Source organism: Oncorhynchus clarkii, chromosome 23 (assembly GCF_045791955.1).
Source record: "Oncorhynchus clarkii lewisi isolate Uvic-CL-2024 chromosome 23, UVic_Ocla_1.0, whole genome shotgun sequence".
NCBI lineage: Eukaryota > Metazoa > Chordata > Actinopteri > Salmoniformes > Salmonidae > Oncorhynchus > Oncorhynchus clarkii.
In genome coordinates, this window is record NC_092169.1 from 27,809,619 (window position 1) to 27,833,369 (window position 23,751).

General features: G+C 39.9%; 2 protein-coding genes across 3 annotated transcripts; one reads left to right on the forward strand and one right to left on the reverse strand.

Moving 5' to 3' along the window:
- The first annotated feature begins 1,978 nt into the window (after positions 1-1,978).
- On the forward strand, positions 1,979-5,216 carry LOC139381154 (glutathione S-transferase 3-like). The gene is made up of 7 exons (XM_071124503.1): positions 1,979-2,079; positions 2,489-2,592; positions 2,762-2,813; positions 2,903-3,035; positions 3,163-3,304; positions 3,480-3,605; positions 4,085-5,216. Exons 2-7 carry the CDS (start codon positions 2,506-2,508, stop codon positions 4,211-4,213), a joined length of 669 nt encoding a protein of 222 aa, XP_070980604.1. The 5' UTR covers positions 1,979-2,079; positions 2,489-2,505; the 3' UTR covers positions 4,214-5,216.
- Positions 4,042-16,630, reverse strand: LOC139381155 (transmembrane protein 14A-like). 2 transcript variants are annotated; one of them, XM_071124504.1, is made up of 5 exons: positions 16,485-16,630; positions 5,306-5,388; positions 5,075-5,176; positions 4,863-4,950; positions 4,042-4,720 (listed from the first exon to the last, which is right to left on the reverse strand). In XM_071124504.1, the coding sequence occupies exons 2-5, from the start codon at positions 5,379-5,381 to the stop codon at positions 4,672-4,674; spliced, it is 315 nt and encodes a 104-aa protein (XP_070980605.1). In that variant the 5' UTR covers positions 5,382-5,388; positions 16,485-16,630; the 3' UTR covers positions 4,042-4,671. The 2 variants fall into 2 exon arrangements, with proteins under 2 accessions (XP_070980605.1, XP_070980606.1); XM_071124505.1 differs by lacking the exon at positions 16,485-16,630 and adding an exon at positions 6,166-6,279.
- Between the last annotated feature and the right edge of the window lie 7,121 nt (positions 16,631-23,751).

Sequence of the window (23,751 nt, forward strand, 5' to 3'; positions counted from 1 at the left end):
TGTATCCAAATCCGGCTTTAAACTTCTTCACAACAGTATCTCGGACCTGCCTGGTGTGTTCCTTGTTCTTCATGATGCTCTCTGCGCTTTTAACGGACCTCTGAGACTATCACAGTGCAGGTGCATTTATACGGAGACTTGATTACACACAGGTGGATTGTATTGATCATCATTAGTCATTTAGGTCAACATTGGATCATTCAGAGATCCTCACTGAACTTCTGGAGAGAGTTTGCTGCACTGAAAGTAAAGGGGCTGAATAATTTTGCACGCCCAATTTTTCAGTTTTTGATTTGTTAAAAAAGTTTGAAATATCCAATAAATGTCGTTCCACTTCATGATTGTGTCCCACTTGTTGTTGATTCTTCACAAAAAAATACAGTTTTATATCTTTATGTTTGAAGCCTGAAATGTGGCAAAAGGTCGCAAAGTTCAAGGGGGCCGAATACTTTCGCAAGGCACTGTATATCCATCCTGCCCTGCCTATCTAAGGTTTTCGAAAGCTAAGTCAACAAACAGATCACTGACCATCTCGAATCCCACCGTACCTTCTCCACTGTGCAATCTGGTTTCCGAGCCGGTCACGGGTGCACCTCAGCCACGCTCAAGGTACTAAACGATATCATAACCTCCATCGATAAAAGACAGTACTGTGCAGCCGTCTTCATCGACCTGGCCAAGGCTTTCGACTCTGTCAATCACCATATTCTTATCGGCAGACTCAGTAGCCTCGGTTTTTCTAATGACTGCCTTGCCTGGTTCACCAACTACTTTGCAGACAGAGTTCAGTGTGTCAAATCGGAGGGCATGTTGTCCGGTCCTCTGGCAGTCTCTATGGGGGTGCAACAGGGTTAAATTCTTGGGCCGACTCTTTTCTCTGTATATATCAATGATGTTGCTCTTGCTGCGGGCGATTCCCTGATCCACCTCTACGCAGACGACACCATTCTGTATACTTCTGGCCCTTCCTTGGACACTGTGCTATCTAACCTCCAAACGAGCTTCAATGCCATACAACACTCCTTCCGTGGCCTCCAACTGCTCTTAAACGCTAGTAAAACCGAATGCATGCTTTTCAACCATTCGCTGCCTGCACCCACACGCCCGACTAGCATCACCACCCTGGATGGTTCCGACCTAGAATATGTGGACATCTCTAAGTACCTAGGTGTCTGGCTAGACTGTAAACTCTCCTTCCAGACTCATATCAAACATCTCCAATCTAAAATCAAATCTAGAGTCGGCTTTCTATTCCGCAACAAAGCCTCCTACACTCACGCCGCCAAACTTAACCTAGTAAAACTGACTATCCTACCGATCTTCGACTTCGGCGATGTCATCTACAAAATAGCTTCCAATACCCTACTCAGCGCACTGTTCGTAACAGACTTAATGCTTTGCCAAAGTTTTAAAAAATGCATTGTTTAGAAAGAGTGCAGGGTCGAATGGAGTTTGTTCAAACGCGCACTTCGGAACAAGGCGCCAATAGGCTCTCGCTAGCTCATGCTTTGCTTTGCACACCTCCTTGCCTGTTCTGCCCACTATGCTTCATTTGTCCCACAGTAAACGACACAGATTAACTTTCTTAAATTATGGTTATGTATAAGATTAGCAGTGTGGTTGAGGTTTAAAATCTCATTTTAAAAAGAGAAATTGTAGAAATAGTCAGGGTTTAAGACTTTGTGGCTGTGGTAACTAGTGTTGACCATTAACAAGGCGACACTCCATCTTAACTCCTCCTCCACATTTACTGGATTTGTTGAACAGTGCAGAAGAGACGTCCCCACCTGCTACGTCATTAATAATAATAATAATTTATGACATTTGTAAAGCACTTTTTATTATACAAGAATAATCTCAAAGTTCATAAAATAAAAAGTAAAAAGTTTCTTATTTTAAACAAAGCAAATATACAGTATATAACCATATCAAAGTTTAAGCGGAAAGGTTTAAAAGCTCCAACAGTCTGAACAGCCCTGAGATTGTCCGGAAGGAGTTCCAAAGGTGTGGCGTTACATAACTTTGCAAGTTAACTTTTTTGGTGTTCACACAGGTTCATACTTCTCTCCGACACACAAGGTCAGTACTTCTCAAACTTATCTTAAAATTGTAGGTTGATAATTAAACAGACAACCGTATGTTTTGTAGGCTTTTTTTCTCTCAACTTTATTGGTTCTAGTTGAGGAGGCTGTATAACAACAGTCTGTGATTGGGAGTCCATAGGGCGGCGCACAATTGGCCCAGCGTTGTCTGGGTTTGGCCAGTATAGGCCGTCATTGTAAATAAGAATTTGTTCTAAACTGACTTGCCTAGTTCAATTTAAAAAAGTTTAAGTAGTCTGATTAAAATGATTTTGACACTGTCATTACTTTTAGCAAACAGACAGGGATTTGCCTGCATACACTAAATCTAATGCAATGTATCAAACACAACATTGCTGCATTTGCACATGAAAGTGTAATGGAGTGTGGTTGTTTCCTTCCTGCAGTAAACTTCAATTTCACCATGTCTGGAAAAGTGGTGTTGACTTATTTCAATGGGAGGGGGAAAATGGAGTCAATTCGATGGCTTTTAGCAGTTGCTGGAGTTGAGGTAAGTAGGCTGAACAAATACAAAACAAATGTGGCTGTGGGCTGTTTACAGGACTTGCATTTTCAAGTAGACCTACCCTAAGTGAAATAGTGGACAGGCCTACAGGCGATGCACACAGATGGATCACTAAACTGATGTCGTTCTGAAAATATACATTTTATATCCATAGTTTGAAGAAGTGAATATGACAAAGCACGAGGAATATGTAAAGCTGTTGAGTGGTAAGTTTGTTCACAGTGTTAATAACTCCGATAACATGCTCATTGTGTTGAAGGGTGTTTAATTGTTGGGGACTTTTTTTCCCCCCCAGATGGAGCACTCATGTTTGAGCAAGTTCCATTGGTGGAAATTGATGGAATGAAGCTGGTTCAAACCAAGGCTATCCTAAACTACATAGCAGGGAAATACAATCTTTACGGGAATGACCTAAAAGAACGAGTCATGTATGTGTGAATTTTAATGTCATAACCTTTATTTACTTGTTTGGCTGTGTTAGAGGCATAATGGTAGCTGTTCGTACAAAAGGGGGGGGGGGATTCTGATAAGGGTTTGGTTTTCATTTACCTTTAGGATTGACATGTATTCTGAAGGTGTGAGGGACTTGATGGAAATGATAATGATGTTGCCATTCATTTCACCTGACGCCAAGAAAACTAAACTGGAGGACATTGAGAGGAAAGCTACAAGCCGCTACATTCCCGTGTTCGAAAAGGTACTGCATGCTTTGGGCCTTGGCCAGCTGGGAAGGGTAGAGCTCACTAAAGTAACCTGAATCTAAGCAGTTTTATTATCATTGCGAAATACCATGTCTGCTAAGTGAAAAGGTTGGCACGTCTGTACAAGTTTATGTATTGTCTAATGTGAGGGTGTGCGCTGATTTCTTACAGGCTCTTGCTAGCTCCCAGTACCTGGTGGGTTATCAGTTGAGCTGTGCTGATGTCCAGCTACTTGAAATCACCTTGATGTTGGAGGAGAAATTTCCTACAATTCTCTCCAAATTCCCTGTTGTTAAGGTAAAGTTTATTACAAATGTATTTTGTTCTTGACAAAACAAGTTGAGACAAGTCTTGATACATTTTAAGTGCATCTCATCAAAACATGTTACAGGTTCACATAACCCAAAAAGCATATGAATATTGCATACCTGCTGCACATTTTCATACAGATAAACATAAGTCTGTTTCAAATGTACTGCTACAACACCCTGTCTATTTTTAAATGTACTGTACTGCTGCAACACCCTGGGTGTGTCCCAATAATCTCTCAAGTATGCCCTCGTTCACTACTAAAAACATTGGATTGGTGGAGGCATATTTATTTGACTGTCATTTCCTTTCAAATCGATTAAGGGAAGTGAACCCAGGCACACTTTGGGAGGAAGGAGAGATAATTAGGACATTGTCAGCAGCATATTTGAAAGAAAGGTCAAAAGATCCATAAGATACTTCATTTGATTAATTCTTGATTGGGTGATTTATTTATTTTTTTTCAGGCTTTTCAAGGGAGGATGAAAAGCCTGCCAGCCATTCAGAAGTTCCTGCAGCCAGGCAGCAAGAGAAAGCCTCAACCAGATGACTTATATGTAAAGACTGTGTATGAGGTGTTCAACTTCAAGCACTGATGCTTATTGAAAAAATGTAAAGAGTTGAAGTGAATATTAGATACAAGAAATGACAGTCTGGAATAATCTATAACATGTATGAGTAAGGACCAAATTGTTCAAGTAGAACAAGTATGTTTTTCAATAATACACAAAAAAAACAAAAGTCTGTTAAACAAAATATCAGCTGTAATTAAACACTACATGTCTGTTCTGAGCTATTCCATCATTTATATCAAACAGTTATTAGGTTATTTACAGGGAGGCAGCTAAACATGATTGTCTAAGTAAGTAGTCATACCTTCAGTGCTATAACATTTATTCAGATCAAGTAGTAAATGTTACTGTATTCCTGTTCCCATATTCATTGAACAAATCATTACAAAAACAATTTTGGCAAGAACAAACAATGTGCAAATGGGACTTCATCCCTTGCAGTGATATTTTCAGTCTCACTTTAGACAGTTGTGTTGTTCAAATCACATTACAATCACGCCCATGAAGAGAAGTCGCAGGACCATCAGCAAACTGAATAAAGAAACCAGATGATAACTTCATTGATTGTACACATTAATGATTTAATTTGAAACATTCCAACAGGGTCAAAATACAATGAAAATAAGTTAAATGTAACCAATACCGAGTATAGTGCACATTTGGTGATTCTCACCTTAGTCCTGCCATGATGCCAGCTGGCATTATTTTCCCAGATTTCTTGAATCTCATTCCCATCACTATTGTCAGCACTCCTGAGGCAACTGAGAAAATAAAGATTTATACATTTATGAAATGCTATTTAAAGACATGTCAAGGCCTAAAATAAATTAGATTTCATTCAGGTTTTTGGTGACCTACACATCCCAGCAAAGCAGGCATACTTACAGAGGGAGTAGAACGTCTTGGTTGGGTCATATGAAATCATTAAGGCCCCATAGGCGGCCATGCTGCCAAACAATATCCCAGCTATCAGTGACATGACACTACCTGTAGTAAAACAATACAAATAAAAAATAATAATAAAAAAGATCTATTACTTTATCATTGTTTCATTGACCTTGTAGACAAATTCATGTTGCTTTGTGTATTTTGAAATGCTTCACTGGAAACTCCTACCTTTTTTCTTGTACCCCATGAATCCCCCCAGGGCTATGGCTGCAGCATAGCCAAATCCAAGCCAGTCAATTGCCATTGCAGTGCTGTGGAACAGGAGTATTGGGACACATCAATAAATCTTCTTAAGGCTTCCGCATATTTCGGTTCGGCTGGCTTCGACTAGGCGAACCGAAAGAATGTGCTCACATAGCCCTTTGCTTGAAAAATCAAAAAAAAAAATGCCCTAGCGTTGGAGCAGTTTTTCTAGAGGAAAAGTCAAAGCGAGGGATAACTGGGCCCAAAATCGGATTGTTCATTTGCCCTCTTATTGGCTAGAATGGTCCCACCTGATCTTGCCTCCTCCCGACTGCCTTCCATTTTTATAACGGCCACTAGAGTATCTAGTCTATATAATGGATCATCTGTAGTATTTCTCAAGTGAAAGATTGTGCATGAAAACAAACCCAGACACTCACCAGGTCATAACATTTCATTTTTGGTCCACCAGCCAGTCAGATGACCACAAAAAAAAAATGCACATGACTTGTAATGTTTCTAAAACAATACATTTATTTCTAATGTGGTATATTGTATAATTACATTTTTGTGACCGGAGTCTTGTAAGCAAAATATCACAGATGAGAAACATTTTCACCTGCCCCTTTAAGGGCGGGAGGTTATCGTGATAGTGAGACTCCGGTCATGTTTGTGCCTGTGAGATTGAGCCTTATTAGTAGAAGTGTTGTCTTATGGAGCCAGATACCTGCCAAAAGCTTGACCATATGTATTGTTAGGATCATAAGAAAAACCATGGGTGAAACATGAATGTAAATGTGCAATTTAATCTGTGAACATACAAACACCATGTAATGATTACAGACCTTTAGGCTTGAACAAATCTTGTGTTGCAATTCTGATGTACAATAATACCTTTCAGAGTTTTGGCAGTTTCATCTCACCAACAACAACAAAAAACGTACACCAAACTGTCTGTTAGGAGTGCTACTCGAGTAGCATAACACAGTATAAAAAAAACCCAACAGAAGTCAGGGAACCCGGAAAAAGGTATTCTGCACGTTTTCAAGTTAAAAGTCTCCATTCGCTATTACTCTTGTTGAGTTGACTTCACATTTAGGTAGCTAAATAGGTAATGGATTTGTTTGCCAGTACAAGTCTAGATAGTATTATGCCTACAACAGTTAAGTTTCAGTCCGCTAGGTGTATCTCCACAGCATGGGCATGTCGCTGGGTGAAGTGGACATCCCCATCCATGCACCTTATCAAAATATGACTAATTCAGTATTGCACCATCCCATTCTCTGGGCTCTGTCTGAAAGCCTAACCAGTAGTATATACCAGGAATAATGAAACACAGAATAATAATAGATGTTTGGTGAATCTATGAATTATGTATGACCACTGGAGTCTTTGCCACTCAATATTTTTTTATATAATATTTTGATGTTTATTTCATCACTCAAAATCTTGCCAAAGCATATTCTGTAGGAGTTAATATGAATTTCAAATAATTTGACAATTTATATGAATCGGGTCATGAACATTGAAATGAACAAGGGAGAGGTTAAACATTGCAGTGGAGCTTAGGTAGTCTCCGTATAGGCCATTCCTCCCATTGTGATACTGCTGCCCAGTTGAAGAGCTTGTGAACTCCATGCAGCACCACAGCACAATGCGCCTTGAGGAAAAGCACCCCTCAGCCTCAGAAGATGACCTTCTGGAGTCATGCGGTCATAGTAATTTTACCCTAACGTAGGCCTATTTGCCTACTAGCCAAATAAAGTGCAGAGCATGCATGATGCGTGCAACTCACCATTCCAACATATTTGAACATTTAATTCATCCTTCAGTTCAGTCAGTCAGTACGTCATCCATTCAGTCATTTGCAATAGGAACCAAATCAAAGAGAATAGAAAAGTCTTATCCATTTGTTTATTGAAATGCATGTGTTCACTTTAATAATTAAATGTTTAATTTAGGCCTATCCAAATAAAAAAAATAGTCCTTCAACTTGTAGGCATTGCAATTTAGAGTATTTTGGGTACTTCATTTTGGGTACTGGTGTCTTACGGAATCATTTTGTAACTATTTGTGTTTAACTGTTTTTATTATAGAGTAGGCCGTCATTGTACATAATAATGTGTTCTTAACTGACTTGCCTAGTTTAATAAAGGTTAAATAAAATAAAAACAAAGAGACAAGCTCACAGGCCTCTAAATACAGCTTCTAAAGAAATGTGGAAAAAATAGTTGAAGCAAAATATCTCACAATAAGAATAGGCTATAGATAGTCTTGACCATTTGGGACCCCTTGGCCATTTCGCTCAGGACAGGTTACAGCCAAGACTTAATCAATATTTAGTTTTGTCTCATTTATTGAAATGATATAGCCTCTGCGTGATGGGGTTGTGCAACGCAAATGGCTATAACAAGCATATATAGAGTGGAATTCCAGTCAAAATGCCTAATATGAGGCCTACAGTCCGTGCTCCCAAATACTGGAAAACGTGTGATTCATTAGGTTACATAATCACCACAATAGCCCCACGCGACTATAAAAATAAATTATGCAATTATATGGCCATTAACGTCTTGGTGACAGGGGGGCAGTATTGAGTAGCTTGGATGAATAAGGTGCCTAGAGTAAACTGCCTGCTACTCTGTCTCAGATGCTAATATATGAATATTATTAGTAGTATTGGATAGAAAACACTCTGAAGTTTCTAAAACTGTTTGAATGATGTCTGTGAAGTACACTGCTCAAAAAAATAAAGGGAACACTTAAACAACACAATGTAACTCCAAGTCAATCACACTTCTGTGAAATCAAACTGTCCACTTAGGAAGCAACACTGACTGACAATAAATATCACATGCTGTTGTGCAAATTGAATAGACAACAGGTGGAAATTATATGAAATTAGCAAGACACCCCCAATAAAGGAGTGGTTCTGCAGGTGATAACCACAGACCACTTCTAAGTTTCTATGCTTCCTGGCTGATGTTTTGGTCACTTTTGAATGCTGGCGGTGCTTTCACTCTAGTGGTAGCATGAGACAGAGTCTACAACCCACACAAGTGGCTCAGGTAGTGCAGCTCATCCAGGATGGCACATCAATGCGAGCTGTGGCAAGAAGGTTTGCTGTGTCTGTCAGCGTAGTGTCCAGAGCATGGAGGTGCTACCAGGAGACAGGCCAGTACATCAGGAGACGTGGAGGAGGCCGTAGGAGGGCAACAACCCAGCAGCAGGACCGCTACCTCCGCCTTTGTGCAAGGAGGAGCACTGCCAGAGCCCTGCAAAATGATCTCCAGCAGGCCACAAATGTGCATGTGTCTGCTCAAACGGTCAGAAATAGTGAATAGTGAACTAAACACGCGAACAAAACGCAGGTATTTGGACATAATTATGGATGTAATCGAACATTTCTTATGGAAGTGGGAGTCCTGGGAGTGCAAAGGTAAGTGAATATTTATAATGCTATTTATGACTTTTGTTGCCTCCACAATTTGATGGGTAACTGTATGGCTTGCTTTTGTGGCTGAACGCTGTTCTCAGATTATTGAATATTGTGCTTTTGCCGTAAAGCTTTTTTGAAATCTGACACATCGGTTGCATTAAGAACAAGTTTATCTTTAATTCTATGTAAAACATGCATTTCTGAACATGGCACCAATGTAAACTGGAGGTTTTTGGATATAAATATGAACTTGATTGAACAAAACATACATGTATTGTGTAACATTGAGTCCTGGGACTGTCATCTGATGAAGATCGTCAAAGGTTAGTGATTCATTTTATCTATATTTCTGCTTTTTGTGACACCTCTCTTTGGTTGGAAAATGGCTGAATGCTTTCTGTGACTAGTTGCTGACCTAACATAATGATATGTTCTGCTTTCGCCGAAAAGCCTTTTTGAAATTGGACACTGTGGTTGGATTAACGAGAAGTGTATCTTTAAAATGGTGTAAAATACTTGTATGGTTGAGGAATTTTAATTATGAGATTTGTTGTTTTGAATTTGGCGCCCTGCAATTTCACTGGCTGTTGGCGAGTGGGACGCTATTGTCCCGAACGATCCCAGAGAGGTTAAATAACACACAACAGCATGGCATATTTAGATAGAGGATTAGACTCAACAGCCTTGGTTTCTCAAACGACTGCCTCACCAACTACTCCTTAGATATAGTTCAGTGTGTCAAATCGGAGGGCCTGTTGTCCGGACCTCTGGCAGTCAATGGGGGTGCCACAGGGTTCAATTCTCAGGCTGACTGTATATATCAATGATGTCGCTCTTGCTGCTGGTGATTCTCTGATACACCTCTACGCAGACAACACCATTCTGTATACTTCTGGCCCTTCTTTGGACACTGTGTTAACAAACCTCCAGACTAGAGGTCGACCGATTAATCAGAATGGCTGATTAATTAGGCCGATTTAAAGTTTTCATAACAATCGGAAATAGGTATTCTTTTTTTTACACCTTAATTTAACTAGGCAAGTCAGTTAAGAACACATTCTTATTTTCAATGACGGCCTAGGAACGGTAGGGTAACTGCCTTGTTCAGGGGCAGAATAACAGATTTTTACCTTGTCAGCTCCGGGATTCAATCTTGCAACCTTACAGTTAACTAGTCCAACACGCTAACCACCTGCCTCTCATTGCACTCCACGAGGAGCCTGCCTGTTACGCGAATGAGGTAAGAAGCCAAAAAAATCTATCAATCATAATCACTAGTTAACTACACATGGTTGATGATATTACTAGTTTATTTAGCGTGTCCTGCGTTGCATATAATCGATGCAACGCAGGGGGATGATTTAACAAAAGCGCATTTGCGAAAAAAGCACAATCGTTGCACGACTGTACCTAACCATAAACACCATAGCCTTTCTTAAAATAAATACACAGAAGTATATATTTTTAAACCTGCATATTTATCTAAAAGAAATCCAGGTTAGCAGGCAATATTAACCAGGTGAAATTGTGTAACTTCTCTTGCGTTCAATTGCACATAGTCAGGGTATATGCAACAGTTTGGGCAGCCTGGCTCGTTGCAAATTAATTTGCCAGAATTTTAAGAAATTATGACATAATATTGAAGGTTGTACAATGTAACAGGAATATTTAGACTTAGGAATGCCACCCGTTAGATAAAATACCAAACAGTTCCGTATTTCACTGAAATAATAAACGTTTTGTTTTCGAAATTATAGTTTCCGGATTCGACCATATTAATGACCAAAGGCTCATATTTGAGTGTTATTATATTATAATTAAGCCTATGATTTGATATTTGATAGAGCAGTCTGATTGAGCGGTGGTAGGCAGCAGCAGGCTCGTAAGCATTCATTCAAACAGCACTTTCATGCGTTTTGCCAGCAGCTCTTCGCAATGCTTCAAGCATTTAGCTGTTTATGACTTCAAGCCTATCAACTCCCGAGATTAGGCTGGTGTAACCGATGTGAAATGGCTAGCTAGTTAGCGTTTCAAACGTCACTCATTCTGAGACTTGGAGTAGTTGTTCCCCTTGCTCTGCATGGGTAACGCTGCTTCGAGGGTGGCTGTTGTCGATGTGTTCCTGGTTCGAGCCCAGGTAGGGGTGAGGAGAGGGACGGAAGCTATACTGTTACACTGGCAATACTAAAGTGCCTATAAGAACATCCAATAGTCAAAGGTATATGAAATACAAATGGTATAGAGAGAAATAGTCCTATAAATACTATATTAACTACAACCTAAAACCTCTTACCTTGGAATATTGAAGTCTCATGTTAAAAGGAACCACCAACTTTCATATGTTCTCATGTTCTGAGCAAGGAACTTAAACGTTAGCTTTCTTACATGGCACTTTTACTTTCTTCTCCAACACTGTTTTTGCATTCTTTAAACCAAATTGAACATGTTTCATTATTTATTTGAGGCTAAATAGACTTGTATTGATGTATTAAGTTAAAATAAGTGTTCATTCCGTATTGTTGTAATTGTCATTATTACAAATAAATAAATAAATATTTTTTTTTTTAAAATCGGTAATCGGTGTTGAAAAATCATAATCGGCCGACCTCTTACGAGCTTCAATGCCATACAACACTCCTTCCGTGGCCTCCAACTGCTCTTAAATGCAAGTAAAACTAAATGCATGCTCTTCAACCGATCAATGCCCACATCCGCCCGCCTGACTAGCATCACTACTCTGGACGGTTCTGACAAAGAATATGTGGACAACTACAAATACCTAGGTGTCTGGTTAGACTGTAAACTCTCCTTCCAAACCCACATTAAGCATCTCCAATCCAAAATTAAATCTAGAAATCGGCTTCCTATTTTGCAACAAAGCCTCCTTCACTCATGCTGCCAAACATACCCTCGTAAAACTGACTATCCTACTGATAGGTGAAAATTGTCTGTTAATTGAATGATTAGAATATTCTGCCCTGAAACATATAATTGTATGGAATTGATTAGAATGTATGAAATCATAATCAATAAATGTGTAGTCCTAGTCAGAATTGGGGTAAAACAATATGCCTTTATGGTATTTTAAACACAGACTGTGACTCTGATCTTGGTGCCGAACTGACTAGAGTTTTGGGAGAGAATGGGGAGTACGTCTCAAGGACAAAGTCACCATCTCTGTCGGCTGGGAAGTAAGACAGACTGTGTGTGTGTAGCAGGACATGTGTGTGCGTATGTGTGTGCTTATGTGTGTGGGCGTGAAAAGTCAGTATAAAATGAATTGATTTGTATTCTTGACTTCAGAACGTTCCGTGAATAAACCTTATTGACCACTTAGCTGGTCCTCCGTCTGTTTCATTCGACCAGGATCTTACAAATTCTGGTTTGCAGACAGTAATATAATTAAATTGGGTGATGTACCTGGAGAACATAATTCTCTTATCACCTACCGATCCTTGACTTCGGCAATGTAATAAATGGTCTCCAACACTCTACTCAGCAAATTGGATGCAGTCTATCACAGTGTCATCCGTTTTGTCACCAAAGCCCCATATACACTGCGACTTGTATGCTCTCGTTGGCTGGCCCTCGCTTCATATTCGTCGCCAAACCCACTGGCTCCAGGTCATCTGTCTTTGCTAGGTAAAGCCCTGCCTTATCTCAGCTCACTGGTCACCATAGCAACACCCACCCGTTGCACACTCTCCAGCAGGTATATTTCACTGGTCATCCCCAAAGCCAACTCCTCCTTTGGCCACCTTTCCTTCCAGTTCTCTGCTGCCAATGACTGGAAGGAATTGCAAATATCACTGAAGCTGGAGACTTATATCTCCCTTAATAACTTTAAGAATCAGCTGTCAGAGAAGCTTACCGATCATTGCACCTGTACACAGCCCATCTGTAAATAGCCCACCCAACTACCTCATCCCCATATTGTTATTTATGTTTGCTATTTTGCACCCCAGTATCTCTACTTGCACATCATCATCTGCACATCTATCACTCCAGTGTTAATGCTACATTGTAATTATTTCACCACTATGGCCTATTTACTGCTTTACCTCCCTAATCTTACTACATTTGCACACACTGTATATAGATTTTTTTTCTATTGTGTTATTGATTGTACGTGTGTTTTTGCCGCACTGCTTTGCTTTATCTTGGCCAGGTTGCAGTTGTAGATGAGAACTTGTTCTCAACTGGCCTACATGGTTAAATAAAGGTGAAATAAAATATAAAAAATATAAATAAATGAAATAGGCCTGGCCTAAATCATATTTACTTTATATTTTGCAGCTCAGGTGGTTATTCTAGACAGGGCTCTTCTGTTTCTTTATCATTATCACACAAGTAATTTGTTGAAGGCCCAAGCCTATACTATGGCATCTACTGGTATAAACGCCATTATCGAATGCAGTTCTAAAACGAAGCTGCAAACTAATGTCTGGGCTAGAGTTGCTTGATTGACTAGCTAACTTCGACTAGCTAGCAGTTCATGTCCTTTGCAGATTCCACATTACTGACAACAGTTTGTACGCATAAAAATATCTGTAACAGAATAAAGGGAGACGTAAAGTAAGAATTTAATGTGTAAATATTCATTAATAGTCCTAACATAGGGTTTGTACGTTTACAGATCTATTTTAACATTTACATTTCATGTTTCACGCAAGGCTTTTCTTACGATCCTAACAATTTACAAATGGATTTTCTTACAATCCAAAACTTTTGGCAGGTATTTGGTCCCATATTGTCTTCTCTTCCCTAGCAGTTTAAACTCAAACAGAAAAACAACCTAGTTTGTGAACAAAACAAAGTAAAGAGCCAAGAAACAAGGACAAAGTCTAACTTCAGTAGACCTTCGTTTCAAGTAAATTAGACCAACTTGTATGCCTGTGCGCAGTGCCTTTAAAAAGGTATTTCACTCAACTCTTTGCGTGCACACAGCCCCCAGCCAGGCAGTGTTGCAGCGCGAGGTGAAATAGGCAATAGGATTCGTAGTTCTTTGACTTTGTGTGATTATTTTACCAGCTATGAAACAAAACGGCAAAAATACTTACAGCTACTGCAGCATTTATTTTAATATAAATGTGATCATACTTGACTATTTTTATTCACAAATGCGAGTGTAATACTCGTACTGTAGAACACTGACCACCCGTCAACGTGGCTGGTGAAATAGACATTTTACCCGCTAATGCCAAAATCTACCCGCAGTTGGTGGGTGTTCATTTTAGGCCCTGGCTCAATCTGAACAATAACACGTGTCAGTTGTGGTACAGTTTTGGAAACAGCGAGAAATAATAATTTTTAAAAAGGTTAAATTGATAGGGTTAGTGTTCCCACAAGGCCATATCTCCATGTTACAGCACTTTTTACGGAAGACAAGAGGCGACCCCACCTGAGCTAATTAGTTATCTAGCATGCGCCGAACATTTGTGTAAGTGTAACCTGGGAAGTGTAGTTTCGTCGGATGGAGGCACACTTAACTGTAAGGATCAGTTCAAAACTGCTACAGTATGTGTATCTTTTTTATTTAAAGGATTCTTTCTCACCGATGAAAGATATGTTTTGAAAGCTGTTTCTAAATGTTAAAGTTAACACACAACATCGAGATTGTAGTTCACATGAGCCAGTCATGGGGGAAACTAATGGCTGAAAACTGTATGGAGAAGTCAGAATGTCGCCTAAACCAAGATATATTACATGGCCAAAAGTAGGTGGACACCTGCTTGTCGAACATCTCATTCCAAAATCATGGGCATTAATATGGAGTTGGTCACCCTTTGCTGCCTTTACAGCCTCCACTCTTCTGGGAAGGATTTACACCAGATGGTGGAACATTGCTGCGGGGACTTGCTTTCAATCAGCCACAAGAGCATTAGTGAGGTCGGGCACTGATGTTGGGAGATTAGGCCTGGCATTTCAATTCATCCCAAAGGTGTTGAATGGATGGAGTTGAGGTCAGGGCTCTGTGCAGGCCAGTCAAGTTCTTCCACACCGATCTTAACAAACCATTTCTGTATAGACCTCGCTTTGTGCATGGGGCCATTGTCATGCTGAAACAGGAAAGGGCCGTCCCCAAACTGTTGCCACAAAGTTGGAAGCACTGAATCGTCTAGAATGTCATTGTATGCTGTAGCGTTAAGGAGCCTAGCACGAACCATGAAAAACAGCCCCAAACCATTATTCCTCCTCCACCACCAAACTTTACATTTGGCATTATGCATTGGGGCAGGTAGCGTTCTCCTAGCATCCGCCAAACCAAATGGTGAAGCGTGATTCATCACTTCAGAACAAATTTTAACTGCTCCAGAGTACAATGGCAGCAAGCTTAACACCACTCCAGTCGACGCTTGGCATTGCGCATGGTGTTCTTAGGCTTGTGTGTGGCTGCTTGGCCATGAAAACCAATTTCACGAAGCTCCTAACTTACAGTTGTGCTGACGTTGCTTCCAGAGGCAGTTTGGAACTCGGTAGTGAGTGTTGCAACTGAGGACAGACGATTTTTACAATCTTCAGCACTTGGCGGTCCCGGCTGAGCAGTTGTTGCTCCTAGACATTTCCATTTCACAATAACAGCTCTAGGTGGGCAGAAATTTGATGAACTGACTTGTTGGAAAATTGGCATCCTATGACGATGTCACGTTGAAAGTCACGGCGCTCTTCAGTACAGACCATTCTACTGCCACTGTTTGTCTATGGAGATTGCATGGCGGTGTGCTCGATTTTATACACCAGTCAGCAACGGGTGTGGCTGAAAAAGCAGAATCCACAAATTTGAAGGGGTCTAGCCCTTAAAACATGACTGTTAGTCTGGTGTTAAAGTAAATTTAATTTCTTACTGGTACAGACACCCAAGCATGCACACTTGTTTTTATAGCCTAGTTGTAATTATAGAATCCCTATTATCTGTGGACCTAGAAAAGATGTCATATCACTTTTAACAAGCTATACCTTTTAACATAGGCGGCGCGTGGGTATCAAGTTAGAGGAAGTAAACGTTTCAGCATAAACATGCACCATTATAATAAAGTAATTCCATGAATCCTCGCATTTGCAGACGTATGTACAATATCCTACTATTACTAATGTGATGATTAGATTGGATAGTGATAATTTAGTCTAATAATAACTCAATCACTGTTCGAAAAAAAGACTGTTCAATGGAGCGAGTAGTGTCATAGATTAGGTTTATCAAATACATTTCATGCAATTCTACTACACACTGACTGGAGACAGCATAATGTTTTTAATACGACAAACTACAGGGTAGCCTACTCTGCTGACGCATACAAACAGATCAATAAAAACGACGTTGTCTGATCCATATACTAGGCCTAAGAAAAGGGGAGATACAATATGACGTCCACCTAACCTGGAGTGGGAAATTATTGTCCAAAAACAAACCAAAGTGGCACTGACTCAATGATAAAGACAGTGCATTTAGGGGGGATTTATGTTTCTATAACTGTATCGCAATTGAGACTCGATTTGCGTTTAGATGGGAGTATTTGGCTTTTTGAGCTTCCAAAGTAAATTCGCCCTTTAAACAGACCATGTGAGGTACTTGGACTGCAAGGAGTAACGTTCAGTTAGTCCAACGTTAGGCTAAAAAATAATAGCTAGCTACAACTAGCTAGCGAACAGAAAGGTACACAACACTCGACAAAACACCACTTGATATGTTTGCATACTATTCAGATTTGAAAATAATAATCTTACCTGGTATTTGCTCATTTAAACGTAAAACAAATTAGTTAGAAATTTGCACACGTAGACGCTTATGGTCCCAATGTTTACTGTTCGGCAGTAGGAAGGGATCACTACTATTCTGCAAGCAGCACTAACGATGACGTCACTTTCATATGGTAATGAGGAGTTAAATGCGGAGTTGACTCTCCACTGCTGACATTAAGACTGGTGTTTTCTGGGTACTATTTAATGAAGAGACAGTTTGCGCTGTTCTGTGAAGGGAGTAGTACACAGCGTTGTACGAGATCTTCAGTTTCTTGGCAATTTCTCACGTGGAATAGCCTTAATTTCTCAGAACAAGAATAGACTGACATGTTTCAGAAGAAAGTCCTTTGTTTATGGCCATTTTGAGCCTGTAATCGAACCCACAAATGCTGATGCTCCAGATACTCAACTAGTCTAAAAAAGGCCAGTTTTATTGTTTCTTTAATCAGCACAACCGTTGTCAGCTGTGCTAATGTAGCGTGGTTCGTTCTGCAGTGTGTACTTTTAATTAGGATGCTGCCACAACTGGAGGTCTGCTAGATTAATTATTTTTTATTTGCCCTGTACATGAAGAGACCACACACATTATGTTAACCCTTGGCGCAGTCCTAGCCCTCAGGCACCTTGCTAGCTGAAGGTCAGGCAAAAGAGCGCCAAAAGGAAATAACAGGAGCTGCGTGCACACATTCAGTGCACAACAGCACACCATACAATACAAGTAAAATGATACAGAACATAATTCGGCCAAAATAAAATACATACCTGCACACGTAGAGACAACACACATTATGTTAACTCTTGGCGCAGTCCTAGCTCTCAGGCACCTGCGCAAGCACATGGACACTCACTCAAACACTGTCCCAAGTACTCACAAGTTACAATAGATACCCTAGTTAGCGAGCTTTGTGACACATGTTAACATAATTCTTCATATTATCCACATTGTAACAAACTTATGGTAGCATAACAGTACATTGTGTAACATTACCACAATTTTATATTGAACAATTTCGTGGCCAAGGACAACATACCTTGTCAGCCGAAGGTCAGGCAAAAGAGAACAATAAGGGGGTACGGAAATACAGATAACCCCCGATGGGCCAAACCAAAAAAATGTACAATACTTTTCCAATCACATGTATGTACAATATTGATATGAAAAAGTGTTTGTACACCAAAGAATAACATTAGCTATGCAGCTGTAATTAAATTTAAAAAACACACTGAATTATTATTATTATTATCATCAAATTATTAACATCCCCTCTTGACCTGGCCTATTTGAATTGGTCCTTGTGTGCAATTTGGTGAATAATCTAGGGGAACAAAATCACACTGCTACACTAACATAATTGCAAAAGGGTTATCTAATGATCAATTAGCCCTTTAAAATAATAAACTTGGATTAGCTAACACAACGTGCCATTGGAACACAGGAGTGATGGTTGCTAATAATGGGCCTCTGTACACCTATGTAGATATTCCATCAAAAATCTGCAGTTTCCAGCTGCAATAGTCATTTACAACATCAACAATGCCTACACTGTATTTCTGATCAATTTCATGTTATATTAATGGACAAAAAATGTGATTTTCTTTCAAAAACAAGGACATTTCTAAGGGCCCCAAACTTTTGAAAGGTATTGTATACAGTGCATTCGGAAAGCATTCAGACCCCTTGACTTTTTCCACATTTTGTTACATTACAGCCTCATTCAAAAATATATGAAATACTTTTTTTCCTCTTAACTTTCTACACACAGTACCCCACAATGACAAAGCAAAAACCTTTTTGTTTTTACATTTTTGCAAATGTATTAAACATTAAAAACTGAAACATCACAATTACATAAGTATTTAGATCCTTTACTCAGTACTTTTTTGAAGCACCTTTGGCAGCAATTACAGCCTCGAGTGTTCACGGGTATAACGGGTATAATCGGAATGACTTATCAGTGTTTGTCCTCTGGGGTTTTTTCAGCAGTGGTGGCAATTATTTTGTTTGTTAGTTCTCAAAGATGATCTTAGAATTTCCCTGTATTTAGCACTATCCATCATTCCTTCAATTCTGACCAGTTTCCCAGTCGCTGCCAATGAAAAACATGCCCACAGCATGATGCTGCCACCACTATGCTTCACTGTGGGGATGATGTTCTCAGGGTGATGAGAGTGATTGGGTTTGCGCCAGACATAGCTTTTTCCTTGATGGCCAAAAAGCTGAATTTTAGTCTCATCTGACCAGAGTACCTTCTTCCATTTGTTCCGGGGGTCTCCCACATGCCTTTTGGTGAACACCAATTTTTTTCTTTAAGCAATGGCTTTTTCTGACCACTCTTCCGTAAAGCTCAGCTCTGTGGAGTGTATGGCTTAAGGTGGTCCTATGGACAGATACTCCAAACTCCGCTGTGGAGCTTTGCAGCTTCTTCAAGGTTATCTTTGGTCTCTTTATTTCCTCTCTGATTAATGCCCTTCTTGCCTAGTTTGTGAGTTTTAATGGGCGGCCCTCTCTTGGCAGGTTTGTTGTAATGCCATATTCTTTCCATTTTTTAATAATGGTGCTCTGTGGGATGTTCAAAGTTTCTTATATTTTTTTATAACCCAACCCTGATCCGTATTTCTCCACAACTTTGTCCCTGACCTGTTTGGAGAGCTCCTTGATCTTCATGGTGCCCCTTGCTTAGTAGTGTTGCAGACTCTGGGGCCTTTCAGAACAGGTATAGATAGATATACTGAGATCACGTGACACTTAGATTGCACACAGGTGGACTTTATTTAACTAATTATGTGACTTCTGAAGGTAATTGGTTGCATCAGATCTTATTTATGGGCGTCATACCAAGGTGGTGAATACATACAGTATGTATGCACCGCTTTCCGATTTGTATTTTATTTTTTGAAACAAGTTATTTTTTAAATTTCACTTCACCAATTTAGTCTATTTTGTGCATGTCTATTACATTAATTCCAAATAAAAATCTAGTTAAATTACAGGTTGTAATGCAACAAAATAGGAAACACGCCTAGGGGGATGAATACTTTTGCAAAGCACTGTATTTTCAGATGGGGTTCAAGTCCAAGCTCTGGCTTGGTCACTCAAGGACATTCAGAGCCTTGTCCCGAAGCCACTATTGCATTGTCTTGGCTGTGTTCTTAGGGTCTTTGTCCTGCTGAAAGGTGAACGTTCACCACAGTCTAAGGTCCTGGGCGCTCTGGAGCAGGTTTTCATCAAGGATCTCTCTGTACTTTGCTCCTTTCATCTTTCCCTCAATCCTGACTAGTCTCCCAGTCCCTGCAGCTTGGCAGACGCTACGCTTGGCATTCAGACGTGACACTTAGCTTTCAGGCCAAAGAGTTTCATCTTGGTTTCATCAGACCAGAGAATCTTGTTTCTCATTCCCTCAATCCTGACTAGTCTCCCAGTCCCTGCAGCTTGGCAGACGCGACGCTTGGCATTCAGACGTGACACTTAGCTTTCAGGCCAAAGAGTTTCATCTTGGTTTCATCAGACCAGAGAATCTTGTTTCTCATGGTCTGAGTGTCCTTTACGTGCCTTTTGGCAAACTCCAAGTGAGCTGTCATGTGCCTTTTACTGAAGTGTAGCTTCTATCTGGTCACTCTACAATAAAGGCCTGGTTTGTGTGTAGATTGATGAGTTAAATACATTATATACATTTTAGAATAAGGCTATAATGTACAACATTTGGAAAAAGTGAAGGCGTCTGAATACTTTCCAGAATGCACTGTATATATTCACAAAGTTTAGCATGTCATTACGGAAGCCCAAGGCAAAAAAAGAAAGACAAAAAGTAGACTCAAGGAATTATCTTGTTTGAATGACTTCGTAAAAAAAGGCGTTTTAACTACTTAATTGTTCTTTTGTCTAATTAAGCCTAATTTGTTATGCAGCTTATCAGACCGTGTAATGGTTGCTGCAGCCATTCATTCACTGATTCCATCAATTTATATGATTGACAGTTATTTGATAGCCTAAAACAGGGCTGCTTTTGAATACCAGAGCATGTTAGTGGGCGAGTGTGGAGCGAGGAGCATAGCGTAATTCGATGCAGATTTAAAAAATGTTGTTGGCCATCTCTCCCTCTCTCTCCAATTTCACTCTGGGCATGCTCTACATAGCATTTCTTGTTTCCTTTGTCACCATTATTTTAATTAGGCCTACTCGGTTGTAATTATTTAGCCTGCCCCACCCACAGTAACCAGTAGCCCAGTAATTAATTTAGTTTGTTAATTTAAAAATAACCTCTATGTACGTATGTGCATTGAACATTCTTCTTGATAAAGGCATAGAAGGATGGAGAGACTTATGTTCTGACACTTGAATAAAGGTGTGTTTTTGCTATTGTCTGTTGTCAATTCAGTTTTAACAAGCAAACCATGTGGCTGTAATTTGATGTAGGCTTTTACTCTAATCTCATTTTACTCCCCTATATCTCAGAAATTTGATAAGACGTGATTTGGTACACCCTGCACACTTCAAAGAAAGAGAGTGCACATGTAATAAGCTTTCGATCTAGCAGACCTCCATTAGAACATATAGCACATGTTCAGCCTGCATTACATACTGTCATTTTCTCTGGACTCTATAACACCAGCGGCTATTTACTTTGTGTGTCCGGGATCAGTTTAAATGTGGCATTTTACTATAAATATCTTATTAGTACAGTAAACAGGCAAGTGTTATTCCTTTTTGGAAGTTTATTCCGTTATTCCATCAGGGCATGACCTGCAGGGTCTCCTTATAATCGTGCAGAAGGCACTATTGAGTCATGACCTGAAGGCGTGACTCAATTCTGCCATCTGCAGGAAGATAACGAGATTCCAATATACCATAGTACTCAATTACATTTAAGTAAGGAAGTATAATCGTGAGTCCAGTAGGACAGTGTCACAAGGCTACACAGTGTGCTGGAAATATTATTGGTTGTTCTTTTCTAATAACCAATTTCTGTGTTCCATTCATGTACTTTTCTAATAACCCATTTCTGTGTTCATGCAAGTGACTGATGTCCTCTGGCCAGGATGTCCTCAGTCGTGGTCCAAGAGCCTCAGGTCCCCCGGAAGGAGAGACAGAGAAAGGTAAAAGATCTGGGTTAGTGAGAGCATCGCAAATACCATAGTACACCACATGCACTGTGGGTAGAGAATAATCAATAGTGTTGCTGTTGACACAAGATAATCTGACTAACACACACACTTGTTTGACCTCGCTGCGATACTGTAGGCCTACTTATGTTATTTTTCTGAGTCAGTTCATGTAGCATTCAATGTCCTGCGTTTGTGTTAACCATGGCAGCCAGCACTGCAAATAAAGAGATGTGCAGAAAGATAATCTGTGTCTGTGGATTCTTTTCCCTTGAATGTATTTTTCATGTCAACCAGGCCCATCTTTTCAAAGAAACACCATTTATTTCAATCTCTAGTTGAGTAAAATAAGGAGTCTATTGCTGGAGTCCTTGTTTCGTTTTCACTTCTTGTTACCTGGTAAATAACCAACAACCATGGATGATCCCAATCATTTAGGGAGACTAGTAAACAGTGCCCCCCTTTGGTATGTTCTATTGCAAACTGTCTGGGACTCGTTTCCATGTTTACTACTCAAAGATATTTTACTTATTAAGTCATAGACGAAATGAACTGCAATAGACTGGTCTCAAATATATTAGCATTACTAGGCTACACAGAACCACAGCAGAGCCATTGTATATTGAGAGGCTTTTCTTTATTGTAAATTGAGAGGCTTTTTTTCATACTATAACGTGTCCCAGTAATCTGTGTTCTCTTTTGGTAATATCACCATTGCGCATGCCCTCGGTGACAGACTGTTCGATTACAGCTATAAAAAGAAGCTGATACTGGCCTTGATTAGTTATATTAGGGTGTTTCTATTCTATATATTGCCTACCTAAAACATCCATTAATACATCTGAAGTCCTTCAAAATAGAAAGTACATATCTTAATATTAGAAAGTAGAATATAAACTAGATACTGTGGGTGGGTTAGGCTAAATAATTACAACCAAATGGGCCTAATTAAAAGAATAGTGATAAAGTAAATGAAAAATGTTAGGCAGCAGAGCATGCCCAGAGCTTGTGGCAGAGCATGCCCAGAGCTTGTGGCTGAGCATGCCCAGAGCTTGTGGCAGAGCATGCCCAGAGCTTGTGGCTGAGCATGCCCAGAGCTTGTGGCAGAGCATGCCCAGAGCTTGTGGCTGAGCAGTACCAGAGAGAAATTGGAGTGGGAAAAAATGCAGACAATCTGCCCACTCTCCTCCTCGCTCCACTCTTGCCCACTTACATGCTCTGGCATTCAAAAGCAGCCCTGTTTTAAGCAATCAAATAACTGTCAATAAATGATCATATCAATGGATGGATAATGACACCGGAGGAGATGGCTGCCGTTTTACGGTCTCCTAACCAATTGTGCTATTGTGTGTTTTTCGTGTTATTTGTATCTTATTTTGTACATAATGTTTCTACCCCCTTCTCTTATGACCAAAAATAGCTTCTATATATCAGGACAGCAATTACTCACCTCATACTGGACAAATATTTTTTCTTAACGAGTCGCAGGCAAAGGATTTACTTCAGACACTCGACAAGGCCCATATCCCTGTCATTGGTAGGAGAAAGTGACTGAGATATCGGGGACTTAGGTCAGGGTGCCTTGTAAGGATCTGACAGTGAGTGAGTAATTTGCCTCTACCATCAGTCCTATTAGCCAATGTACAATCATTGGATAACAAAATAGACGAGCTACGATCACAAATACAGTGGGGCAAAAAAGGATTTAGTCAGCCACCAATTGTGCATGTTCTCCCCACTTAAAAAGATGCGAGAGGCCTGTAATTTTCATCATAGGTACACTTCAACTATGACAGACGAAATGAGAAAATAAAATCCAGAAAATCACATTGTAGGATTTTTTTAATGAATTTATTTGCAAATTATGGTGGAAAATAATTATTTGGTCAATAACAAAAGTTTATCTCAATACTTTGTTATATACCCTTTGTTGGCAATGACAGAGGTCAAACGCTTTCTGTAATTCTTCACAAGGTTTTCACACACTGTTGCTGGTATTTTGGCCCATTCCTCCATGCAGATCTCCTCCAGAGTAGGGATGTTTTGGTGCTGTTGCTGGGCAACACGGACTTTCAACTCCCTCCAAAGATTTTCTATGGGGTTGAGATCTGGAGACTGGCTAGGCCACTCCAGGACCTTGAAATGCTTCTTA

Excerpts from the sequence above, each read along its gene's own strand:
- LOC139381154 (XM_071124503.1), top strand. The coding sequence starts at position 2,506 with ATGTCTGGAAAAGTGGTGTTGACTTATTTCAATGGGAGGGGGAAAATG. Across the intron at positions 3,305-3,479 it reads ACATTCCCGTGTTCGAAAAG|GCTCTTGCTAGCTCCCAGTA; the intron begins GTACTGCATGCT and ends GATTTCTTACAG. Across the intron at positions 3,606-4,084 it reads CCAAATTCCCTGTTGTTAAG|GCTTTTCAAGGGAGGATGAA; the intron begins GTAAAGTTTATT and ends ATTTTTTTTCAG.
- LOC139381155 (XM_071124504.1), bottom strand. The coding sequence starts at position 5,381 with ATGGCAATTGACTGGCTTGGATTTGGCTATGCTGCAGCCATAGCCCTG. Across the intron at positions 5,177-5,305 it reads CATGGGGTACAAGAAAAAAG|GTAGTGTCATGTCACTGATA; the intron begins GTAGGAGTTTCC and ends GTTTTACTACAG. Across the intron at positions 4,951-5,074 it reads CAAGACGTTCTACTCCCTCT|TTGCCTCAGGAGTGCTGACA; the intron begins GTAAGTATGCCT and ends TTATTTTCTCAG.